Source organism: Rutilus rutilus (genome assembly GCF_951802725.1).
Source record: "Rutilus rutilus genome assembly, chromosome: 4".
NCBI lineage: Eukaryota > Metazoa > Chordata > Actinopteri > Cypriniformes > Leuciscidae > Rutilus > Rutilus rutilus.
The window spans coordinates 10,026,961-10,047,301 of record NC_140212.1 but is presented as its reverse complement, the minus strand read 5'-3'; the positions used below and the strand labels follow the sequence as shown (position 1 = coordinate 10,047,301).

The following is a 20,341-nucleotide window of genomic DNA, read 5'->3' as shown; positions in this document are numbered from 1 at the left end:
AAATATAATGAGAAGAATCTAAAGTTATTCTTATGTTTACTTTATATACTAAAATATATTTTACTTACTAAAAAAGTGTAGAAGACTGAACAACAGGCTTGATGATGTTCATAATTTAGAAGTCTTAGAAATTAGTGTATCAGACATGATAAAGTATGTTTTGTACACATCTGGCCAAATGATAGTCATGTTGGATGCACTCTGTTCAGTCTTTATAGGTAATATACATAAATATTAATGTTTATATGCAGAGCTTTTTGTTTAAAATCAGTTTATAGATTAAACGGCTGCCTTGAAATGGTCTACCAGATAAACTAATATGATAGTATAATTCAAGTAGAATGAAAGACATGGCAGAAACAAAATTGTGACTTGTTCGTTTTAGAATTTACACTTTAATATTAGTGCATTGGTCGGCGTCCAGTATCCCCATTTACCCCTCCACGGGTTTACATTTGGTGAATCTGTCTCCCCCTCCTGTCTCTTTCTCTGTTTCTTTCCTCTATTTTCCACTCAGTTTCTCGTGGTTTAAAATGGCGGCGTTGAGCAGCGCCGAGTCCCCACCGCCCGTCTTCAACGGAGACAGCATGAACCGCGATCCAGAGCGGGACCCGGGACTGGACGAGCTGGGCGCGGGGCTCGAACCCGCCTGTCCCGGAGGAGCGGCGATCCCCGAATGTCAACAGGACATTCCCGAGGAGGTACAATGGGGGAGTCAGGGTTGAAGGAGAGCTCGGCTGTAGAGCGGAGCGGGGCTGGATGGAGATGTTCAGGAAACACCGGCTGTAATACGGATCGTGGGGGGATGCAATGCATTGCAGGGGAGAGAGATGATGCACCAATATTTAAGGCGACCAAATCTTATATCGTGCGCTTATGCATTTTCGCAAGGTGCATTTCCGAATGACGCCATTTATAATTCTCTCATTGCAGTTCTCTGAGCCAATGTTTATCAGAAGGCCTGTTCGTGTTTCATTGGCTTTATTTCCCCACCAGACCCCGCTGCAATGCATGCATGCATGCTTCGTATCTCACCTTGCGATGCATCGTATTAATGGAAAACTGCAGATGCAACTGGGAATATATTAACTGCTCGCGTGCATTGTTTTATCTCCTTTGTGTCACCAGCTGGCGCGAGTCTGCGTTCGAATGCATTTAAATTTACATTTACATTTAAATCTGCAGTGATGTCATTGTGCTCGTGCATGGAGCCCTGCGAACGTTCCATATTCATTTTGTGACCCCGTATAAATGTAATGCATTATGCTTCTTTCTTCTAAGCTGTCAACTGTCTGTCTGCACAAATCACATATGCAGCTATAAGGGGCCTTTGCTGTTCGATGTACACACTGGGGTATTACTGGGTACATTCTGCTCCTTGCTGGAACATCCAGCTTAAGTTAGTAGCTGTGTTTAGAAACATGCTGGTTATTAGCTAGTTGACCATGTACAATGTTCCAGAAACCACCTTAAGCTGGTGTTACCAGCTGGTAGGTGATTTGTTGGCTGTCTACAAGCTAGAAACCAACTGAAATGTTCCAAAAACAGTTCAACTAAGTGGTAGCTGTTTTGTTTTTTGTTTTTTTGGGGCAACTTTTCAGCTGGTTTCTGTTTTCTCAAGCTATCTAGAAACCATCTACCGTGTGTCAATTCCCTGCTACCGACTTAAGATAGATTTTCCAGCAGGGCATCCATTCATTCTGTTTAATTCGGAAAGAAAAAAAAAAGTTTACACCGTCATGGAACAGGTTACAAATTTGTTTATTCAGGAAACAGCTTCCCTATTTAGATGGAAGACTAGTTGGATTAAAGAGCAGCTTGTTTAAGTCATCATTGTATGAGTGCTTAGTGGTAATTAGATTAATTTTATTGCTGGCTGCTGTAACAGGGTTATACTGTCCAATTATACACGGGACTTGTGTTGCTTTTTTTCTTCTTTTTTTTTGGTAATCGTAACTATATTTACTTTAGTATTACTTTTTTTTTTTTTTTTTTTTTTTTTTACTCATACTTTTTAGCACTAAATTTGCTCTTAAATTAAAGAGTGGAGCATGTTTTCATCTGATTGAAGAGTCCATAAACCTAGTTAACAGTTTTATTGATGTTCAGGGCCATAACCACGAAGGGTATACCATGCATCTGATCTACCCAATAAACATTACTTAGATGGGTTATGCGGTGGCAGTTTCTTCAATTTATACATTGATCTAGAATCTTGAATGTTTGGCTACAGCATTTGTTGTCAGCTAGTTTTTACATTACTGACTTGAATGTTGAAGGAATAATTCACCCAAAAATTTGTATTTTAAAATCTTCACCTCCAATGGGCTTAACTGTCACAACTGGATCAAATTGAACTTGAGAACCGGATCAATCATTCATTAATGAATCATTCAAATACAACAATTTCATTTTCAGTGTGTTCTTTATACAGGGCTATCGTATGGCTTTAGAAGCCTTGGAACATAATATGGTGTTTGTCAATTTGAAAGGTCTGGTTCCTTTCTATGAAATTGTATGGGGGGGGGGGGAACTGAGTTGCAGTCCTCAAAAATTCTGCTTCTGTGTTCTACAGAAGAAAGAAATTAATACATGTTTGAAATGAAATGAGGATGTTTTAATATTGAGAGAATTTTCATTTTTGGGTGAACTTTCCCTTTGTAGAGAAGCCTGCAAGTATTTCATGTATTGAGCTATTTTAAACTGTCTTGGTTATGTTGCATCATGTTGGAAACACAGAGTATATTACCACATGGGGTTTGCTCTAAAAGAAAGGCTTGTAACAAATGTCTGTTTAAGAAACTGTCAGCAATCTTTGACTGCCAGGTGTTGATACTGGCAAGACTACTGAGAAAGTCCCTTGTCACGGGTACCTTTTAGCTATTTCTTGCACTAATTTGACTAGTAGAGCCAGTTTATCTGCACCGTTGATTAGGAATCAAGTGGCAGCTTGACTCTCGGAATGCAGGATTTTTAATCAGAACTAAAGTTAGATGCATTTAAATGTGCTATTTCATGGGGGCGTTGAGGCATTCCAAGTTTCTTGACAGTCTGCTGGAAAATTGCTTCTCAAAATGGTGATCATAATAAAGTTTACTTGTAAAGCTTTGTAGCACTGTCAGATTGTGTTCACTTGGCTGGGACATTTTCCAACAAACTTGGGAGTATTTTATGATGCTGCTTGTATTGCTTGGCAAAATTGAAAAATGTTTATTGGCTTTTTAGAACAAGTACTTTGCTTGGATGTTTCCTTGAGCAAATGCTTGCAACCCATTGAAAAATAGGCTATAATCATAGTTTAAGTGCATGTCTAACATTGGATAAAAAAAAGTATCCGCCTTAATTGGGTGTATATGTTTATTGTGTAAATTTTTTGAATTTATGCAAGTCTTGGTGTTTCCATCCAGCAGTTTTTTTTTTTTTTTTTCTGCAATATCCTAAAATTCGCATACAAATATGTGGATGTTGGAAACATAGCTAACCATGACCTTATGCACACCAATTGTTTTAAAATTGTGCTATAATTAAATGTATAAAATCTTCAATAATTAAAAATTTTAGTTTACTCATCTCCTGACAAATGTCTCGGATGTTTAAAAATATTGACATTAGGATTGTGAATGTCAGAAGATTTAGCATAAATAGTACATTTACAGTATCAGATCCGACAGTTAAAGGTGATTTTTTTTGTTGTTGTTGTTGTTTAGGGACACGAATAAAAATTGCAAAAAAGAAAAAACAGGTTTCCTGAAGATCTCCCCTGCTTCCATTGGTTGAACACAAGGATAGCCCCGCCCCCAAATGTACACCTTTGGTTGAGCCAGTATTGTTTTGTCAGGTTGTTTGGGATGCTCAAACAAATGGAGTAAAGGCCTGTTTACACCAAGGATGATAACGATAAAGATATAGGCCTAGTTTTTCCTTCTAAATGTAAAAGAATAGCAGTCCACACCACAGCTATTATGATAACTACACAGAGAAACAATATTGTTGCAATCACTTACAGAATATTTTTTTTCTAGCTGATGAACGATAAAAACATTGACTGCCAATCAGAATCAATCCTGCTTTAAAGAGCTGGGGCATTTAAAGCAGCTGACAAAAACTGCAGCACGCGCTTATTATAAACTGATGTTGTGCGTTGGCGTGGACGCTAATATAGCTATTGTTAATAATAATAATAATTTAGTGCTTGGGACTGGAAAAAGTATTTAACAGAATATAATACACACTTCGGTTGATGCATTTTGAAGCTGTTTCTTTGCTAGAGCTCACTGTCAGTGTTTCATTTGCTTCACACCTCAAGACTTAATTAATATTGCACATTTACTGTGAGCAGGGCCTGAGACAGCCGTCCAGTGACAGTTCTTACAGCTTAGTGGAGACAAGCAAGCGATTCTGTGTTTATTAGATTTAGCACAGTCATGAGGTTCTCATTCATCTATGGTGAAGTTCAAATGTATCTGCTCAAACACTTGTCCAATCAGTGGAACCTTCTCATAAGAAGGAAGCTGGGGAATTTTGGTTTGCCTAACTCTCATTTTCTTTGCAGATATGGAACATCAAACAGATGATTAAGTTAACCCAGGAGCACCTAGAAGCCCTTTTAGATAAGTTTGGAGGAGAACACAATCCGCCATCTATATACCTGGAGGTGAGTTGGCCCGACAAAGAGTTGCTGTCATGGGTGTGATGTGAAAGGTGTTTTACTATACCAAGAAAGTTAATGGTGATGTTATAAATGAAGTGATACCATCTACAGTTACAATTAACTTTTGGCCTTTGTTCCAAACTCTCGTGAACAGCCTAAATAGGCAGCATTTTAAGGCATCATAGGCACACTCCCAACACTACGGCTGTTATAAAAGTTAAGCATCTTTAATATGTCTTGTTTGGTCAAATTCTGAGGCAGTATCCAAAGTGTCCATCCCACTCTCCAAATAACTACAACAAGCCTAGTGCAGAAATCTATGCAAGTGTGTGGACAAAGTGGGTAAAATTAGTTGAAATAATTCAAGTGTTAAATAAAAATCACTTTTTCCTAATATTTCCATATACGATTCCTAAGTTTTCCTATTATTGTCATTAGCTTAGCAACATGCTAGTGGAAAACTCTGTTTCTATGAAACGATAGTTGTTGCCTACAAAAAAAAAAGGTCACTCCATGAGTTTAGATTAAAACTAATGAATGAATTCAGAGGAGGAAAAGAACTGATGGAAATATTTTATTGAAGCAGTAAAATTTTCCCTCTTGTGTATGCAATAACAGCAAATGCATAACCTCAGATCTTTATCCTCCAACAGGTTCAAAACATGAGCATTTATGTGAAACGTTCATAAAGTCTTAATGATATATTTCCTCAACGCCACAGGCCTATGAGGAGTACACTAGTAAGCTGGATGCATTACAGCAGCGGGAACAGCAGCTTTTGGAGGCTATTGGAAACGGAACAGAGTTCTGCTCCTCGCCGACACTCACCCTGCTGGATGTGAAGGGACCGGGCGCCCAGAGTGCCCCCATCACCCCAAACACCTTGGCTGTCCTGCAGACCCCCACTGACGCATCACGAGGGAATCCCCGCTCGCCCCAGAAACCCATCGTAAGGGTTTTCCTGCCCAACAAACAGAGGACGGTGGTGAGTTGCTGGATATTATTTGTTACTGAATACTTGCCACTGTTTTGCTTTTATATGTAACATTTTGAAAAAGTACCAAAAAAAATTGACTGTAAACTATATAAATGCTAAAATAATATGTAACTAATATAATACTGGCTTTATGACTAGAATATCAGGTAAGGGATCTGAAAAATGGGGTGAGTTACGTCTGTAATGTTTTACCCACAGCTGGATTTGAGGAGTTCTGTCATGTACAGATGTGGTAGGATATTTTGACAATACTTCACAGTAAGGTTTCAGGCAGGGCTTTAAAAAGAGGTTTTTGAAAGGAATTTCCACTCCAACCAGATTTTAGAGCGCCGGGAGTCCATGGGAAATTAGCGAATATAGGTGACCCCCTTTATTTTGATTATCTGCTCAGCTTGTCTCTTTTGGTTTAGCAAAGAGAAGCGGCTCTATGAGTAGGAGCCAAGAAATCAAACGTGCCCAGACGTAGCCACAGTCTCACTGCAAGGAGATAAAAGTTACTTGAGTAAGTGGTTTATGTGTGCGTTTCAGGTTCCAGCTCGTTGTGGGATAACTCTGAGAGACTCCTTAAAGAAGGCTCTGATGATGCGAGGCCTGATCCCAGAATGCTGTGCGGTCTACAGGGTTCAGGATGGGTAATAACTGTTCTAACCATCACTAGTGCAAAAACCAAGGTTATGTCACACTGCCAGCTGTACTTCACATTTAATGTCTGTCCTGCCCACATTAGGGAGAAGAAGCCTATTGGCTGGGACACAGACATTTCCTGGTTGACGGGGGAGGAGCTCCATGTTGAGGTTTTAGAGAATGTGCCACTGACGACCCATAATTTTGTGAGTATGATGAAACTGACCACAAGCTGTGGCTTAAAGGGAACCTATTATGCCCCTTTTTACAAGATGTAATATCTCTAATAAGAGTCTATAAAATACCTCCCAGATCATTTACTATAGCATGTCCAATTTGCTCCTTTTTGAGTGTGAGCAAAAACATGCCGTTTTTGTGTGTGTACCTTTAAATGCAAACGAGCTTCCCGCCCCCTTTCCGGAAGAGGCAGGTAATGCTTCGGATACTCTGGCAACAACAAAACTGGAGAATCTAACGCAGCCAAAATGTCAGAAATTGAATAGCGGTGTTCAGCCGTATACATTTAAACCGGAGATGAAGAGGCTCTGGTAGAAGTTACAACTTTTAGAATGCAACATTAAAGCGATAGTTCACTTTGAAATAAATTTTTGATATGTTTTAGCTTACCTCAAGGGCATCCAAGATGTAGGTGTCTTTGTTTCCGCAGTAGTTTCAATTTTGATATTTTTAGGTCAAACCGTTCTTGTCTGTCAGTCATATAATGCAGGTCTATGGTCACTGGCTCAAAACACAAGCACAGAGTCCAAATTAAAACAATTCCCCATCGTCCAAATGAAACAATTCCCCATCGTAAGTACACATTGATGGCCTAAGACACGAAACGAGCGGTTTGTGTGAGAAAACGAACAGTATTTATATCGTTGTTATCTCTTGAAAACAGCACACGTCCAAATGATCTGACGGCGCGGGCGGGTATAGATATAAACATAGACGTCGCCTTGGCTACTGCAGTTCATTGGAACGAAACCGTAGCCAAGCGACATCTAGTGTATATATCTATACCCGCCCGCGGGCGGGTATAGATGTATACACTAGATGTCGCCTTCGCTACTGCAGTTCATTGGAACGAAACCGTAGCCAAGGCGACATCTATGTATATATCTATACCCGCCGGCGCCGTCAGATCATTTGGACGTGTGCTGTTTTCAAGAGATAACAACGATATAAATACTGTTCGTTTTCTCACACAAACCGCTCGTTTCGTGTCTTAGGCCATCAATGTGTACTTACGATGGGGAATTGTTTCATTTGGACGATGGGGAATTGTTTTAATTTGGACTCTGTGCTTGTGTTTTGAGACAATGACCATCGACCTGCATTATATGACTGACAGACAAGAACGGTTTGACCTAAAAATATCAAAATTGAAACTACTGCGGAAACAGACACCTACATCTTGGATGCCCTTGAGGTAAGCTAAAACATATAAAAAATTAATTTCAAAGTGAACTATCCCTTTAAGTTTCTGAATGGTTAGTTTATGAATTTATGTAGTTGTTGTCAAGTTAACTTTATTCAACTTGTTGGTCAGCAAGTCTATAAATCTATCATCTATAAATTGTTGTACAGGCGCTCATGTGGGAATTGTAGTATGATGCCTACATAGCCTGAGAGTAAATGCTGCATGGAGATAGAACATGTATTGTTTTGTTTACGGTTATAATTTATATAATCATATTTTGCCACATTAGCCATACAGCATGCTGACAAGCACATTAAGAAACGCGATTCAGAAACATTCACAAAATATGAAGTGCGATACTTGCTTTTTCCGGATATGAAGTCTGAGTACGAGCAGTTGGTATTGACCCATTTTTCAGAATCAAATTTTGTGCAAATCCAGCGTTGAACTGACCCTCGTTTGCGAAGCAGTCAGACGTAAAATTATTTGCACAAGCATATCTGACTTTACCTAATTTCTTCGGCACATTTCCTTCATACATGAAATTCATCCACTGTGTCCTCAGTGCTCAGATGCTGTTGATTTATTTTTGTTGATTTGTACATCCAAAAACAGAACATTTGTAATGTTTATGTGGCGCAGACATTATATCAATAGGTGCTATAGCGAGGATATAAACATGGCAGACTATGTGACTGACGTCACAGTAGGGGAAATCTGGGACACTGCTTCTGATTTATGGGAATTATATATATAATTATATATATATATATATATATATATATATATATATATATATATAAAAAAAGGAGTGGGTAGATTTTTACCATTATAGCCTGGTTGTTGTTTACACACGCTATGGACACACATCAGTGTTTAAACACCAAGTAAAAGTGAATGTTGCATAATAGGTCCCCTTTAAAATAAATCTGAAATGACAGAGAGAAAGTTAGAGCTAACAGGTCACATGTTATAGGTGTGGTGATTTCTATTCTTGATTTTACTTTTCTTAAAGAGTTTCTTAAAGACACGTTGACCTCTTTCTCCTCCACCTTGACTGTAATATACTGTGCTTTGGAAACATCCAGAAGCTTCGTAATAACTCAGAGGGTTATTTCGGTGATTAAACAGGTGCGAAAGACCTTCTTCACGCTGGCCTTCTGTGACTTTTGCCGGAAGCTGCTGTTTCAGGGCTTCCGCTGCCAGACGTGCGGCTACAAGTTCCACCAGCGCTGCAGCACAGAGGTCCCGCTCATGTGTGTCAACTACGATCAGCTGGAGTGAGTTGCTCATGGGAAATTCTTTCACTTCTGCTTTATTCATTAAAGGGTGAAATTTGCTCCACACATAATACACAGTGAAATAAAGCATGTAAATAATTTACTTGAAATTACATTATATTTAAATTAAATATTAAAACAATGTTTTTGCCTAAGTTTATTTCTCCTATATTAATATTCACTGTATTTGGAATAATTTGCATCTTATATGGTTTTGTGCTGTGGGTAATTAATTATGCATAAGATATTTGTACTGGTCTTATTATTTATATTTTTGTTCAGTTTACTGCTGGCATCAAAATTTCTAGTGCACCACCCCATTACCCAGGAGGAGATGTCATCAGAGGGCACGACACCTGTTTCAGAGATGTGCCCCTCCCTCCCTCCATCTGAGTCCACTGGGTAAGAATTTAGTCCACTTCTGTATATATATGTATGTATGTGTGAGAGATTTTTACATGTTTTTGAAAGACGCCTGTTACGCCCGCCAAGGCTGCATTTATTCTGATAAAAAATACAATAATATTGTTAAATATTATTACAATTTAAAATAACTTTTTCTGTTTTCTATACTTTAAAATATACTTTATTCCTGTGATGGCAAAGTTGAATTTTCAGCAGCAATTACTCCAGCCTTCAGTGACACTGAGACTTTTTTTTTTTTTTTTTTTGATGGATATAAAACTTAAAAAAGAGCATTTATTAGAATTTTATAGAGATATAAATCTTTTGCAGATCAGTGTAGTTACTGCTGTGTGTCTTTTAGTTGAAAAATTTTAAGGGTCGCCTCAAGTATATACTGTAGTGCGTTAGTGACTTTAAAGGGGAACTATGCAGGTTTTTTTTTTTAGCTTAATTTACCTTAACTGAACAGCTTCGGAGTCATTGGAATGGTTATGACTTTTTTCGGGTTGAATGGTGGCCGTCTCGCTTCCCCCTAGCGCCTGTGACCGGCCTCAGCGTCAGGAAGTATCGCGTGATACCAGGTCTCGCGATGTAACGAATTGCTTTACGGCACTGCACACATACATTTATATGCTAGCCTTCTGTGTATCATACATACCTCAGTGGACATGGCTCCGTGCGTTCGCCTGCTTCTTTGAAAACAAATGCACATGACCAGAGGGAGAAGATGGGAGGGGGGAGAGTCGCCAACAAGTTTTTACGACAGTGTTGTCAAATATCTATTCCGAAGCTGTAGGGGGAGCTCTATAGAGAAACCTGCGAGCAAAAAGCGAAAGAAATTGCCAAAACTGCATAGCGCCGCTGTAACAGTGACTTTAATCATGCACTAAGCAAAATTTCATTAGGCTCTCCTGTCTTTTTTTTTATCTCCAGGTCTCTTTGCCATCCTTCTGTGTCCCCGTCCAAATCCATCCCTATCCCACAGTCCTTCAGACCTGGAGAGGAGGACCACCGCAACCAGTTTGGCCAGAGGGATCGCTCTTCCTCGGCCCCTAATGTCCATATCAACACCATCGAGCCGGTCAACATTGATGTGAGAACTGGACATTTGAACAGCTGATAAATATATTTTAGACTATGTCTAATATGTATTTTAAATAATTATAATGTAGGTCCCACTTCCTGAATCAAAAAAAATAGAAAGAGTATAATATAAAAGTGAAGTATTTAATAATATTACTAAAAATTAACATTGATAATATTTGATGTGTGCTTTTATTTTAGATGCATTATATTATTTCTTTTAATTAATATTATTTAATAATAAATTAATCTATATTAAGTGTTACAGCTGCCCTCAACCACTGCATCACCTCCATAATGTTTATTATAATCTTGTTTATATAAGTCTCTGTTGATATAAATGTTTCTTATACCACCCAAAAAAGGTGCATTTGTGTCAAAAGTTACAATTGCCCCGGACTCCCCTAGTCCCTGCTAATCGGTGTTATTCCTGTACAGGATTTGATCCGTGATCAAGGCTTACCAAGGTCAGATGGAGGTAAGGGCTGTCCAAAACAGAAAACATACACTAAGACGCACTGAATTCAAATGGCTTTCCGTCATCCCATGTCTTTGTGCTATCTTTGTGTCATTGGCCTTAGAAGTTTGGGACAGCTGTTCCATTTCACCGTGCCTGCTATTAAAGCTGAAAAATAGGCCTTTCTCTCCCCTGCCCGCTTTGTGAATTGCTTCTGCCCTTTTCTTTATCAATAGCGGCCTGCTGTAAAGTACTAATTCCTAATCAGTGTTCTTAAAACCTGCCCCCTGTCCTTTCTGTTTCAAAACATGTCTCAGAACATTATAAGTAAACATCCGGTCATCACTTACTCACCTTCATGTTGTTCCAAACCCGTGCGACTTTCTTTTTTCTGTGGAACATAAAAGAAGATGTTTAGAAGAATGTTCAAGCTGCTCTTTTCCATAAACCAAATGTAAATTAAAAGCATAAAAGAAAATCAAACGCATTTGGAATGACACAAGGTGATTAAATGATGACATAATTAGCATTTTTTGATAGACTATATACAGGAATTAATAAAAACTGGCTCTGTAATCCACTTGATCATCTCTAAATGAACTCTGAGAGTAGACACAGGATTTTGGGTAGTGGGTGACAGGAAGTGCACCTGAGCTTCAGGGGCCAGTGATCCCGTGTCTGTCTCTCTCCCCCCTGCAGCCCCCTCGCAACACCCAGCCCGCTGCTTGAGGAAGAACCGAACACGGACCTCAAGCCCCCTTCTGTCCTCCCACCCCAATGAAATTGTCTTTGATTTTGAGCCTGAGCCAGTGTTCAGAGGTAGATAGGCCTTTGTGCGTGGCTGTGTCCCACACCTTGTCTCGTCCTTTGCTTGTCTGTCTGTCTTCCACTTGTGTGTTTTGTTGATGTATTTCACTCCTCCTTGTTTGAATTCTCACTTTCTCTGACACACACGCTTTAACTGTGCTTTTAACTCCACTCACTTTTCCTTAACTCAACACACTACAAACTCACTTAGTAAGGCACAAATTGTACATGCCGTATATCAAATTGAGACATTTTCCTCTCTTACAGTCAGTTTTGTATATTTTAGTGTGCATGCACATTTCTAGATTTAGATCGCCTTGGCCATTATCTAAAGCTCACTTTTAGTTATCTTTAAACCAAAAATAATTTAATTACACTGTTAAATGTTATCTTTAGCAAATCTCAAAGTGTGCATTTCATACTACACATTATAATTATTTTTATTATTATTATTTATTAATTATTATTATATAATTTTGTTTTCTTTTTTTATTTTATTTAGCATTTAATATCTATTTTTTAATTTATTCACTTTCATTTAGATAAAATAGTATTGAATTTTAATATGTGCCTTTTTTTAGTTATTGACCATAACTTGAAAACAATTATCAGCTTATTGTATTGGCCAGTGATTTTATATTTAATTTAAATTGACATTTTTTTTTTACTAGATTTAGCTAACAATAACAACACAGGTATTTGCCAAAATTTTAACATCAGTGCATCCCTACTTGCAATACTTCAGCGTACATATTTGTGTGAGATTTTTTGGGGTATACTTTTAGATTTGGGCTTTTCGGAAAGAGACGGGATGTGGCTCAGGATTTGCTAGTATACTTATATTTGAGGCATACATCGCTCGCAGCCCCATTTCACACTGCATGGGCTGTGACGTGCCCCTTTCCTCTTTTTCTCTCCCTCATGTGACCACACAAGATTTTATTCCTTTCCTTCTGTCTTCTTCCCCTCTTATTCTGTTTCTCTCTTCTTTGGCTCCCATATTTCCTGCTGAAGTAACTTTGATGTTTCTCGACCTCTTGCGATTCCAGGCTCCACAACAGGCCTGTCGGCCACACCTCCTGCCTCCCTACCTGGTTCCCTGCCCAATGTGAAGGTGTCGAAATCGCCGTGCCAACCGAGGGAGCGGAAGCCATCGTCTTCTTCTGAGGACCGCAATAAAATGGTAAAGATTTTTTTTTCTTTTTACCTCACTTGGCACATCCAGGTTTAAGGTCAATTTAATCTATTTTGTCTAATATTTTGCTCTGTAGAAAACTCTAGGTCGACGGGACTCGAGCGATGATTGGGAGATCCCAGAAGGTCAGATCACCCTGGGACAGCGGATAGGATCTGGCTCCTTTGGAACGGTCTACAAGGGGAAGTGGCACGGTGGGTCCTGTGAGAATGTTAACAGCATTTGGACTTCAGATTAATAAGGAATGCACATAAAAGGCTGAACGTGTGTCTTCCTCTTCCTCACAGGTGATGTGGCGGTAAAGATGTTGAATGTCACGGCACCCACTCCACAGCAGCTACAGGCCTTTAAAAATGAAGTGGGTGTCCTCAGGTAAGATAAGGACTAAAAATGCTCATTTCAAAACAGGGACTGTATCTGTCCAAAATGTAGGTTTCAGGTAGTGGTCAACTGATATAGTTTTTCTTTGTTTGTTTTAATTAATTGTTGGTTACAAGGTTGCAAAAAATCTATTTATTTTAATTTAATAAAATAGATTAATTAAAATCAACAATTAAATTAAATATAAAATAATAAAAGAAAATCTCATATAACATTTAATTTGACCTAAGATTGCCTATCAACATGAGGGTTAAGCACTTCGTTTCACTGACCATTGATTTTTATTGAATTAAGAGTTTCCTATCATTCATTAAGCGATGAAACTTGAAACAAAAAAGGAGAATATTAGTAAAAGAATTGTGCATTTTATAATCGTAAATGTGTTTTTATACATGTAGGTTTAAGGTGCACATTAGTATTTGAACAATGACTAGGGCTGTCACTTCTGTGAAAAAATCCTGTTCGATTGTAAAATCGATTTTCCATGTCTAAAGATGTTTCCATTTTTAACGCCAAATATATAGCCTGGGAAAACCCAGAGAACTTCCGGCAAATTTAGATTTGCTCTGCAAGTAGTCTGGCAAAGAGCTCATTCAAGCCCATTTCTAATCCGTCGAAATCGCGGCACCAATCAGAAACGTTGAGGCGGCCTTTACACAATGACGATCGCTCTGATTGGTTTTAGGTCTATCCAATTGCGCCCAGAGGCATTTGAGCGACGTCCGTTGGTGAAGCGCAGCAACTTTTAAATGCATTATTATATTCAAATTGCAAACACATGAGGACAGTCTCCATGAAAGACCCCCTGGCAGATGAACGTGCTACTACATTTCTCTCCGAAACGGTAGGAAATTAAATTAGATTTAATAGAGGATTTTATCTGTGACAAGATGATTGACAGGGCAGTTTAACGTTACGTGACAGGATGCACGCAACAGATCCGTCCGTTAAAGATGACGAAGTAGTATGTCCCAAAGCTTGCCTACTTTTTTGCTACACATTCAAAAGTAAATACCTTTTCTTCACAAAAAGAGTACATACTTTTATGGCGTAGTGTAACTTAGGGACGCAGCATATGGCTTTACACGATGACGATCGCTCTGATTGGTTTTAGGTCTATCCAATTGCGGCCAGAGGCATTTGAGCGACGTCCGTTGGTGACGCCCCTTTGGAAATGAGTTATTAATGAAGCTTTGCCAGACCATAACTCAGTTACTACTGAGAATGGTCTGGTTTTAACCAGGCTACCAAATATAGGCAAATCCACGGACAACTAACAGGCATTAGGACGAACGTAAAAAGGGCGCTTGAGTCAGCAATATTTCTGATGATTTATTGGTGTGAAGTTTCGTGCACAACGACAAACAGGAGTGCAACATTCTCGAAAAACAATAAGCCGAGTGGACTGCCATAACATCAATGAAAAACATTACTGCAGGCTTCAACATGGCTGGGTTTACGATTAGAAATGTCAAACAAATTTCGCCTACGTAGGCGATTGTAGCCCGTAGTCCGAATCTGTATCTGTATCTGTATGCATGAGACTGTCTGAATACCGGCAGAATTCACATGTTTGTTGTAAAAAGAGACACATTATGCAGAAGTATAATTTGCTGTTATGAGTTTGTCAGAGCCTGCAGTTGCTGTGTGACACGCGTTCGCTGCGGGGATATCGTGACGAGCTGGACGCACTCCGAGAGATGGCCGTTAAAATCGATTCCCTGTTTTCGTTTTCGAAACTTCTGTTGGTTGGTCCGATCGATTGTGCAATCGATTTTCGAACGCAAAGTGACAGCCCTAACAATAATTAAAAAAATTCAATCATTATTTGTAAACCTTATCATTAAATGTTAGTCTCGTGTTTTTTGTTCAGCCTATGTGCTACCTAGGATTGTCCAATACCAAAATTTCAGTTGTCGGTACCAATACCAGTAAAATTTCACGGTTCTCTGTACCAATTTCGGTTTCGTGGCAAAAACACACAAATACGCACAGGAACGTTTGAAAGGAGCCGTCTATTGACCCAATACTTGGTACTACTGGTACTTCCGGTAAAATTTAAGTATCAACTTGGTACCAAAGTACCCCTAGAGCTGCCAAAACATTGTTCTACCAAAGCTTATTGAAAAATTCTTTATCTCCCACAGGAAAACCCGCCATGTGAATATCCTGCTCTTCATGGGCTACACCACCAAACCCCAGCTGGCTATAGTTACACAGTGGTGTGAAGGCTCGAGTCTCTACCATCACCTGCACATCATCGAGACCAAGTTTGAGATGATCAAGCTGATTGACATTGCCCGCCAGACGGCCCAGGGCATGGAGTGAGTCACTGGATCGATTAGAGAGAAATAAATCACAGATCTATAGCAGTGTAATGTTTTAGGAGTCAAGAATCCATTTAGTCTTCTGGCTTCAATAGAAAGCGTGAAACCTACTGCCATCATGATACTAAATTCTTCAAGTTATAAAGCATGAATTTAACACTTTTAAATATATTTTATCCACAGCTATCTGCACGCCAAGTCCATCATCCATAGAGATCTGAAGAGTAACAGTATCTTTTGTAATTAAGGACTGATTTGCTGTAAAATGTCATATACAAAAATACAGGTCGCTTTTAATAGGTATATCAACTTTACAGTGATGTCCAAGCCTATGTGTGCCTACATACGCTTCCATATTAGCCTTAACACCACCTCCCTAGATATCTTTTTGCATGAGGATCTAACAGTAAAGATTGGTGATTTTGGTCTGGCTACGGTGAAGTCCCGTTGGAGTGGCTCACACCAGTTTGAGCAGCTTTCTGGCTCTATCTTGTGGATGGTGAGTCAAGGCACTTGTACTAGCTATGAGTATTTCTTTTGGCTGACATTTGCATCTGGACTGACTCATTGGTCTTCTTCAGGCTCCAGAGGTGATCAGACTGCAGGATAAAAACCCATACAGTTTCCAGTCGGATGTCTACGCGTTCGGCATTGTGCTCTATGAGCTCATGTCAGGAGCTCTGCCTTATTCCAACATCAACAGCAGAGACCAGGTGAACCTCTTATCAGTGCACTTGTTTTTTTACTTTTTCCCCCAAATGTTTTGTCTAAATTTGATTAATTACGTAAACATGAGTAGTACTCATGCCTTATCATCAATTTCTAATGTTAATGTACTGTATGTGTAATGTACTAGTAGTAGGGTCTATGACATAAATCAAGTCTGTACTCTGAAGGATTACTGCAAATATCTGAATATTGGAAAATGTAATGAGCATATCTCTCCTATGCAGATTATCTTTATGGTTGGCCGAGGTTACCTTTCCCCTGACCTGAGCAAAGTGCGCAGTAATTGCCCAAAGGCCATGAAGAGACTTATGGCAGATTGTTTGAAGAAAAAGCGAGAGGAGAGACCTCTTTTCCCTCAGGTAATGTTGTGAAACCTGTCTGACTTCTGCTTTCTCCAATTTGCCTGCCATCTGTCAAGGCTATGTTGAAGTATGTTGCCACAAGATGGCATTAGAGTGTCATTAACAGAATATATTTGATTACTACTATTAATTGTGTATATAATCCTTTATAAGTGATATATAATTGTTAACAAGGGCTGGAAGTGGAAAAATGCCTTATTCAGACAGTCATAATTAAATGGCCATGAGAAGGATGCAATACTATAGAAATTGTGAAACTAAGTGTTGACCATTGGACAAGAAATGATCACTCTGGGTCAGCATATATATATATATATATATATACACACATATATATATATATATATACACATATATACATACTGTATATATAATAATAATAATAAAAAAAAATGTTTATATATATATTTTATCTTATGTATATATCATCTATATCCAGATCCTGGCCTCCATTGAGTTATTGGCACGCTCTCTGCCCAAGATCCACCGCAGCGCTTCTGAACCGTCCCTTAACCGCGCTGGCTTCCAGACAGAGGACTTCAGCCTGTACACCTGCGCTTCCCCCAAGACACCCATTCAGGCTGGTGGCTATGGCAAGTACAAATAGACAAACATTGTTGTACTTTTTGACTTGTATTGCATTAATTAGTATGAAAACTGATACAAATCTGTCCTTGTGTCCCCTTTTAGGTGAATTCACAGCGTTTAAATAGTGCTGCAAATCCTACAACTCCATCCCTTGTCAGTTTTTACGACGTCTTGTGTTCCTACGGTGGGTTCATCCATAACACAGAAAAGGACTAGTTTTCAAAGAATGTGCTGTTTTTCTTCCTCTTTACCCGAAGAGCTACAGCCTCAATGGAATTGCTTTAAAATAAAAAGATCTCTGCAGGGTGTCATTGCTGAATTTACAAAAATGTCATAAACATCACATAGGACAACTCGATAATGCAGCGTACAACAAAAAACGACTGGCGTGAGACACCAATGCCTGGTCACTGAAAAAAAAAAAAAAGGCATAGACTGTGAAGGGGGATAAAAATCTTTTCCCCAAGAAGGATGAATGGGGTTGGGATGAATTATATTGGAGCACAAGCCCTGCCTTCACTCTGCCCCTGGAGGGGAAGAACACACAGCATTGGCCAATCAGAAAACAGGGTCCATATTTGGACGAGTGGCATGGAATGATGGAAAAATTGGCATAAGAGCAAGGACGTCAAGTTGCCGTTGTGGAGAGGTGCTGGATATCAGGAGATAACTTGAATGATATTTAGAAACGTTTCTTTCTCTTGAAATGAGTTTGTTACGTATAACGTTGCCTGTGGCTGGAGTTGCTAATAAGAAAAAAAAAAAATTCTACAGGGTCATACGCTGTAGATAAACAGGCCCAGTATTTTTTTTTTGTTTTTTTTTTGTTACAGACAGTTTGTGAGGTAGGGTAAATGAAGCAACCATTGAAAAGACCTCTTTTTTTATAAATATATTCTAAAATATTCTGTAGGTTCTTTGCTTTTAATTTTTTGTCAAGGCAAACTCTAGTATCTTTTATTTTACATGTCACATCCCCATGAATGCCCCACGCAAGGAAGCCTGGGTAAATGTTTTTAGACTCTTGGTTCGGCACAAATTCCATCAGACATTTCCGAGGTGGGCAAAATCAAAGCTGTTTCTGTGCTTCTAGAGAATGTGATTATTTAGTTTTATTTTGTTTTGCCACATTATAGTTGCTGACGTCATGTTTCTGAATAAGTCAAAGGTCATATTTGAAGTTTCTTGTAGAAAACCCCCACTGTATAAAGCAAACACGAAGCCTTGTTTCAGATGTGGGTGTATTTCAGATGTATTTCTGTACTTTTCACTACAAATTTATGCTTAACTGTTGTTATTAGAAGCCATTCCTTTGAGGCCATAATGGTTAACGGAATTTTTTTGTTTTTTTTTGAGATTTCATTCATCCACAAGTCATGTGACTCTTTGGACCTTGCACCGCTGGATTCATTCCAAAATGTTTGTTCACGGGTCATAGGTTTTTTTTTTTTCGTTTTTTTTTTTCATATAGTTTTTCTTGTGTTATAGACAGGCAGGCCTGCAAAGTTACATTAATTTATATTGCTTTAATTTTATTACTTTTTGTTCGGTGTTGTTTCAAACTCTGGGAGAGGTGTGTGTGTGTGTGTGTATATATATATATATATATATATATATATATATACACACATTTATTTTCTCTCACCCATTCTGTGATTTGCTGAAATGGACATTAAGCAGTGTGTCTGTGCACTTTGTATAAATGACTGATGCAGATAAGCAATTTTGCCTTTTTAAAGACTTATTATATTTTGTCATATGAAGAGGTTAAAGCATGGTTACCGGATTGCAAAATGAATGAAAATTGATTTCAAAAGCAGGCAGGGCCATAGGACACTAAAAACCAAAGCTTAAACCAACCTTCTAACGTCATCTGTGTCCACCTTTGCCATTGACAGAGAACGGTTATCTGGATCTTCGACCAAATCGATTCACCCTATGATTCAAACTGGCTTCCTCTGTTCCTGCTCGCAAAGTGCGACAAAGCGGCGGCTCTTCGTTTCACGTTGGTCCAAAGACTTCTGCGTCAACCCTCTAGCATAGCTTTGGGCTGTAGTGACACTAGCACTGTGTAGCCCTGAAGTTCGCCTAGACACTGTGGACGGTGGAAGTGCCCTCGTAGGAATGCTTTTCATTATTTCGGCCTCTTCGTATTGAAAAAAAAAGTGGCTCCACCTCCTTCTTTTTTTTTTTCTTGTACGAAAGGACGCATTTTTGCTTTCGGCTCCACAAAATGCTTGATGTTGCACATATAACTGAGGCTCTGCGCTTGGTTCACCACTCGTGCTCTGTTACAAAAGCGAGGACACGCGCTCCATCTTCTTGCTTCTGTTGAGATGGATTGATTTATTTATTTTGAGTCTCTTTTTATTTTTATAAGGATGATGCTCTGTGAATTGGTTCTGCCACTTAAACTCGCCATTAAGGAGAGAGGAGCTCCTTGAATCCTGTTGGTTGTGACAGTGGTCACTGTTTTCACATGTATAGTTTCTGACAAGACGTTTGAATGGACTTGTTCTCAGATTAAGCTGGCAAACTTATCATGGGTTGCTTATGGAGATAGTAGAGGTGTATTTTAAGAGTGCTGTATTTATTTTCTATGGGAATGTTACTGAAGAAGTCTTGACTTGCGAAGGACTGATCCTTCTTTATTCTGGAATACTTGGGGACGTACATGGTTACAATTCGGTGAGGTATCCTCTAAAACCATTAGTCTTTCACTACCCAAAAACCCATTTTATTTGCTTTTTAAAGCCTTCACCAAAAACGTCCATATCACATTCCTTTCTGTTGCCTTGCCTGCACTTTAAACCCCCACCCCAGTGCAAGTTCATTCAAGTGAAAACTATCATACAAATGTTTGGGAGACTCTTTTCATCTGTAAATAGCTGTACAAAGGAAGTACTGTCCGTTTGCTAGGAGGCATGGAGATAAAAAAACAAAACAATGAAATGACTTCAAATGTTTCAACTTAAGAAATGACAACGGTTAAGAAAAGACATTTTGATAGATGAAATTCTGAGAAAATATTT

At 38.8% G+C, this 20,341-nt stretch overlaps 1 protein-coding gene and 1 long non-coding RNA gene across 3 annotated transcripts; one reads left to right on the top strand and one right to left on the bottom strand.

The window, feature by feature from the left end:
- Window positions 1–517: 517 nt before the first annotated feature.
- braf (B-Raf proto-oncogene, serine/threonine kinase) lies at window positions 518–18,057 on the top strand. Of its 2 annotated transcripts, XM_084406430.1 has the most exons (20): window positions 518–701; window positions 4,553–4,654; window positions 5,373–5,636; window positions 6,177–6,280; window positions 6,376–6,478; window positions 8,827–8,975; window positions 9,258–9,377; window positions 10,314–10,473; window positions 10,902–10,941; window positions 11,620–11,739; window positions 12,777–12,910; window positions 12,999–13,116; window positions 13,210–13,294; window positions 15,451–15,627; window positions 15,814–15,860; window positions 16,011–16,129; window positions 16,212–16,343; window positions 16,584–16,718; window positions 17,161–17,314; window positions 17,412–18,057. In XM_084406430.1, the coding sequence occupies exons 1-20, from the start codon at window positions 534–536 to the stop codon at window positions 17,432–17,434; spliced, it is 2,454 nt and encodes an 817-aa protein (XP_084262556.1). In that variant the 5' UTR covers window positions 518–533; the 3' UTR covers window positions 17,435–18,057. The 2 variants fall into 2 exon arrangements, with proteins under 2 accessions (XP_084262556.1, XP_084262557.1); XM_084406431.1 differs by lacking the exon at window positions 11,620–11,739 and having other exon boundaries at window positions 520–701.
- Window positions 5,210–12,152, bottom strand: LOC311288836. Its single transcript, XR_014627025.1, has 3 exons — window positions 11,275–12,152; window positions 10,039–10,196; window positions 5,210–5,612 (listed from the first exon to the last, which is right to left on the bottom strand). It is a non-coding gene; the product is annotated as an uncharacterized lncRNA (long non-coding RNA).
- Window positions 18,058–20,341: the final 2,284 nt, after the last annotated feature.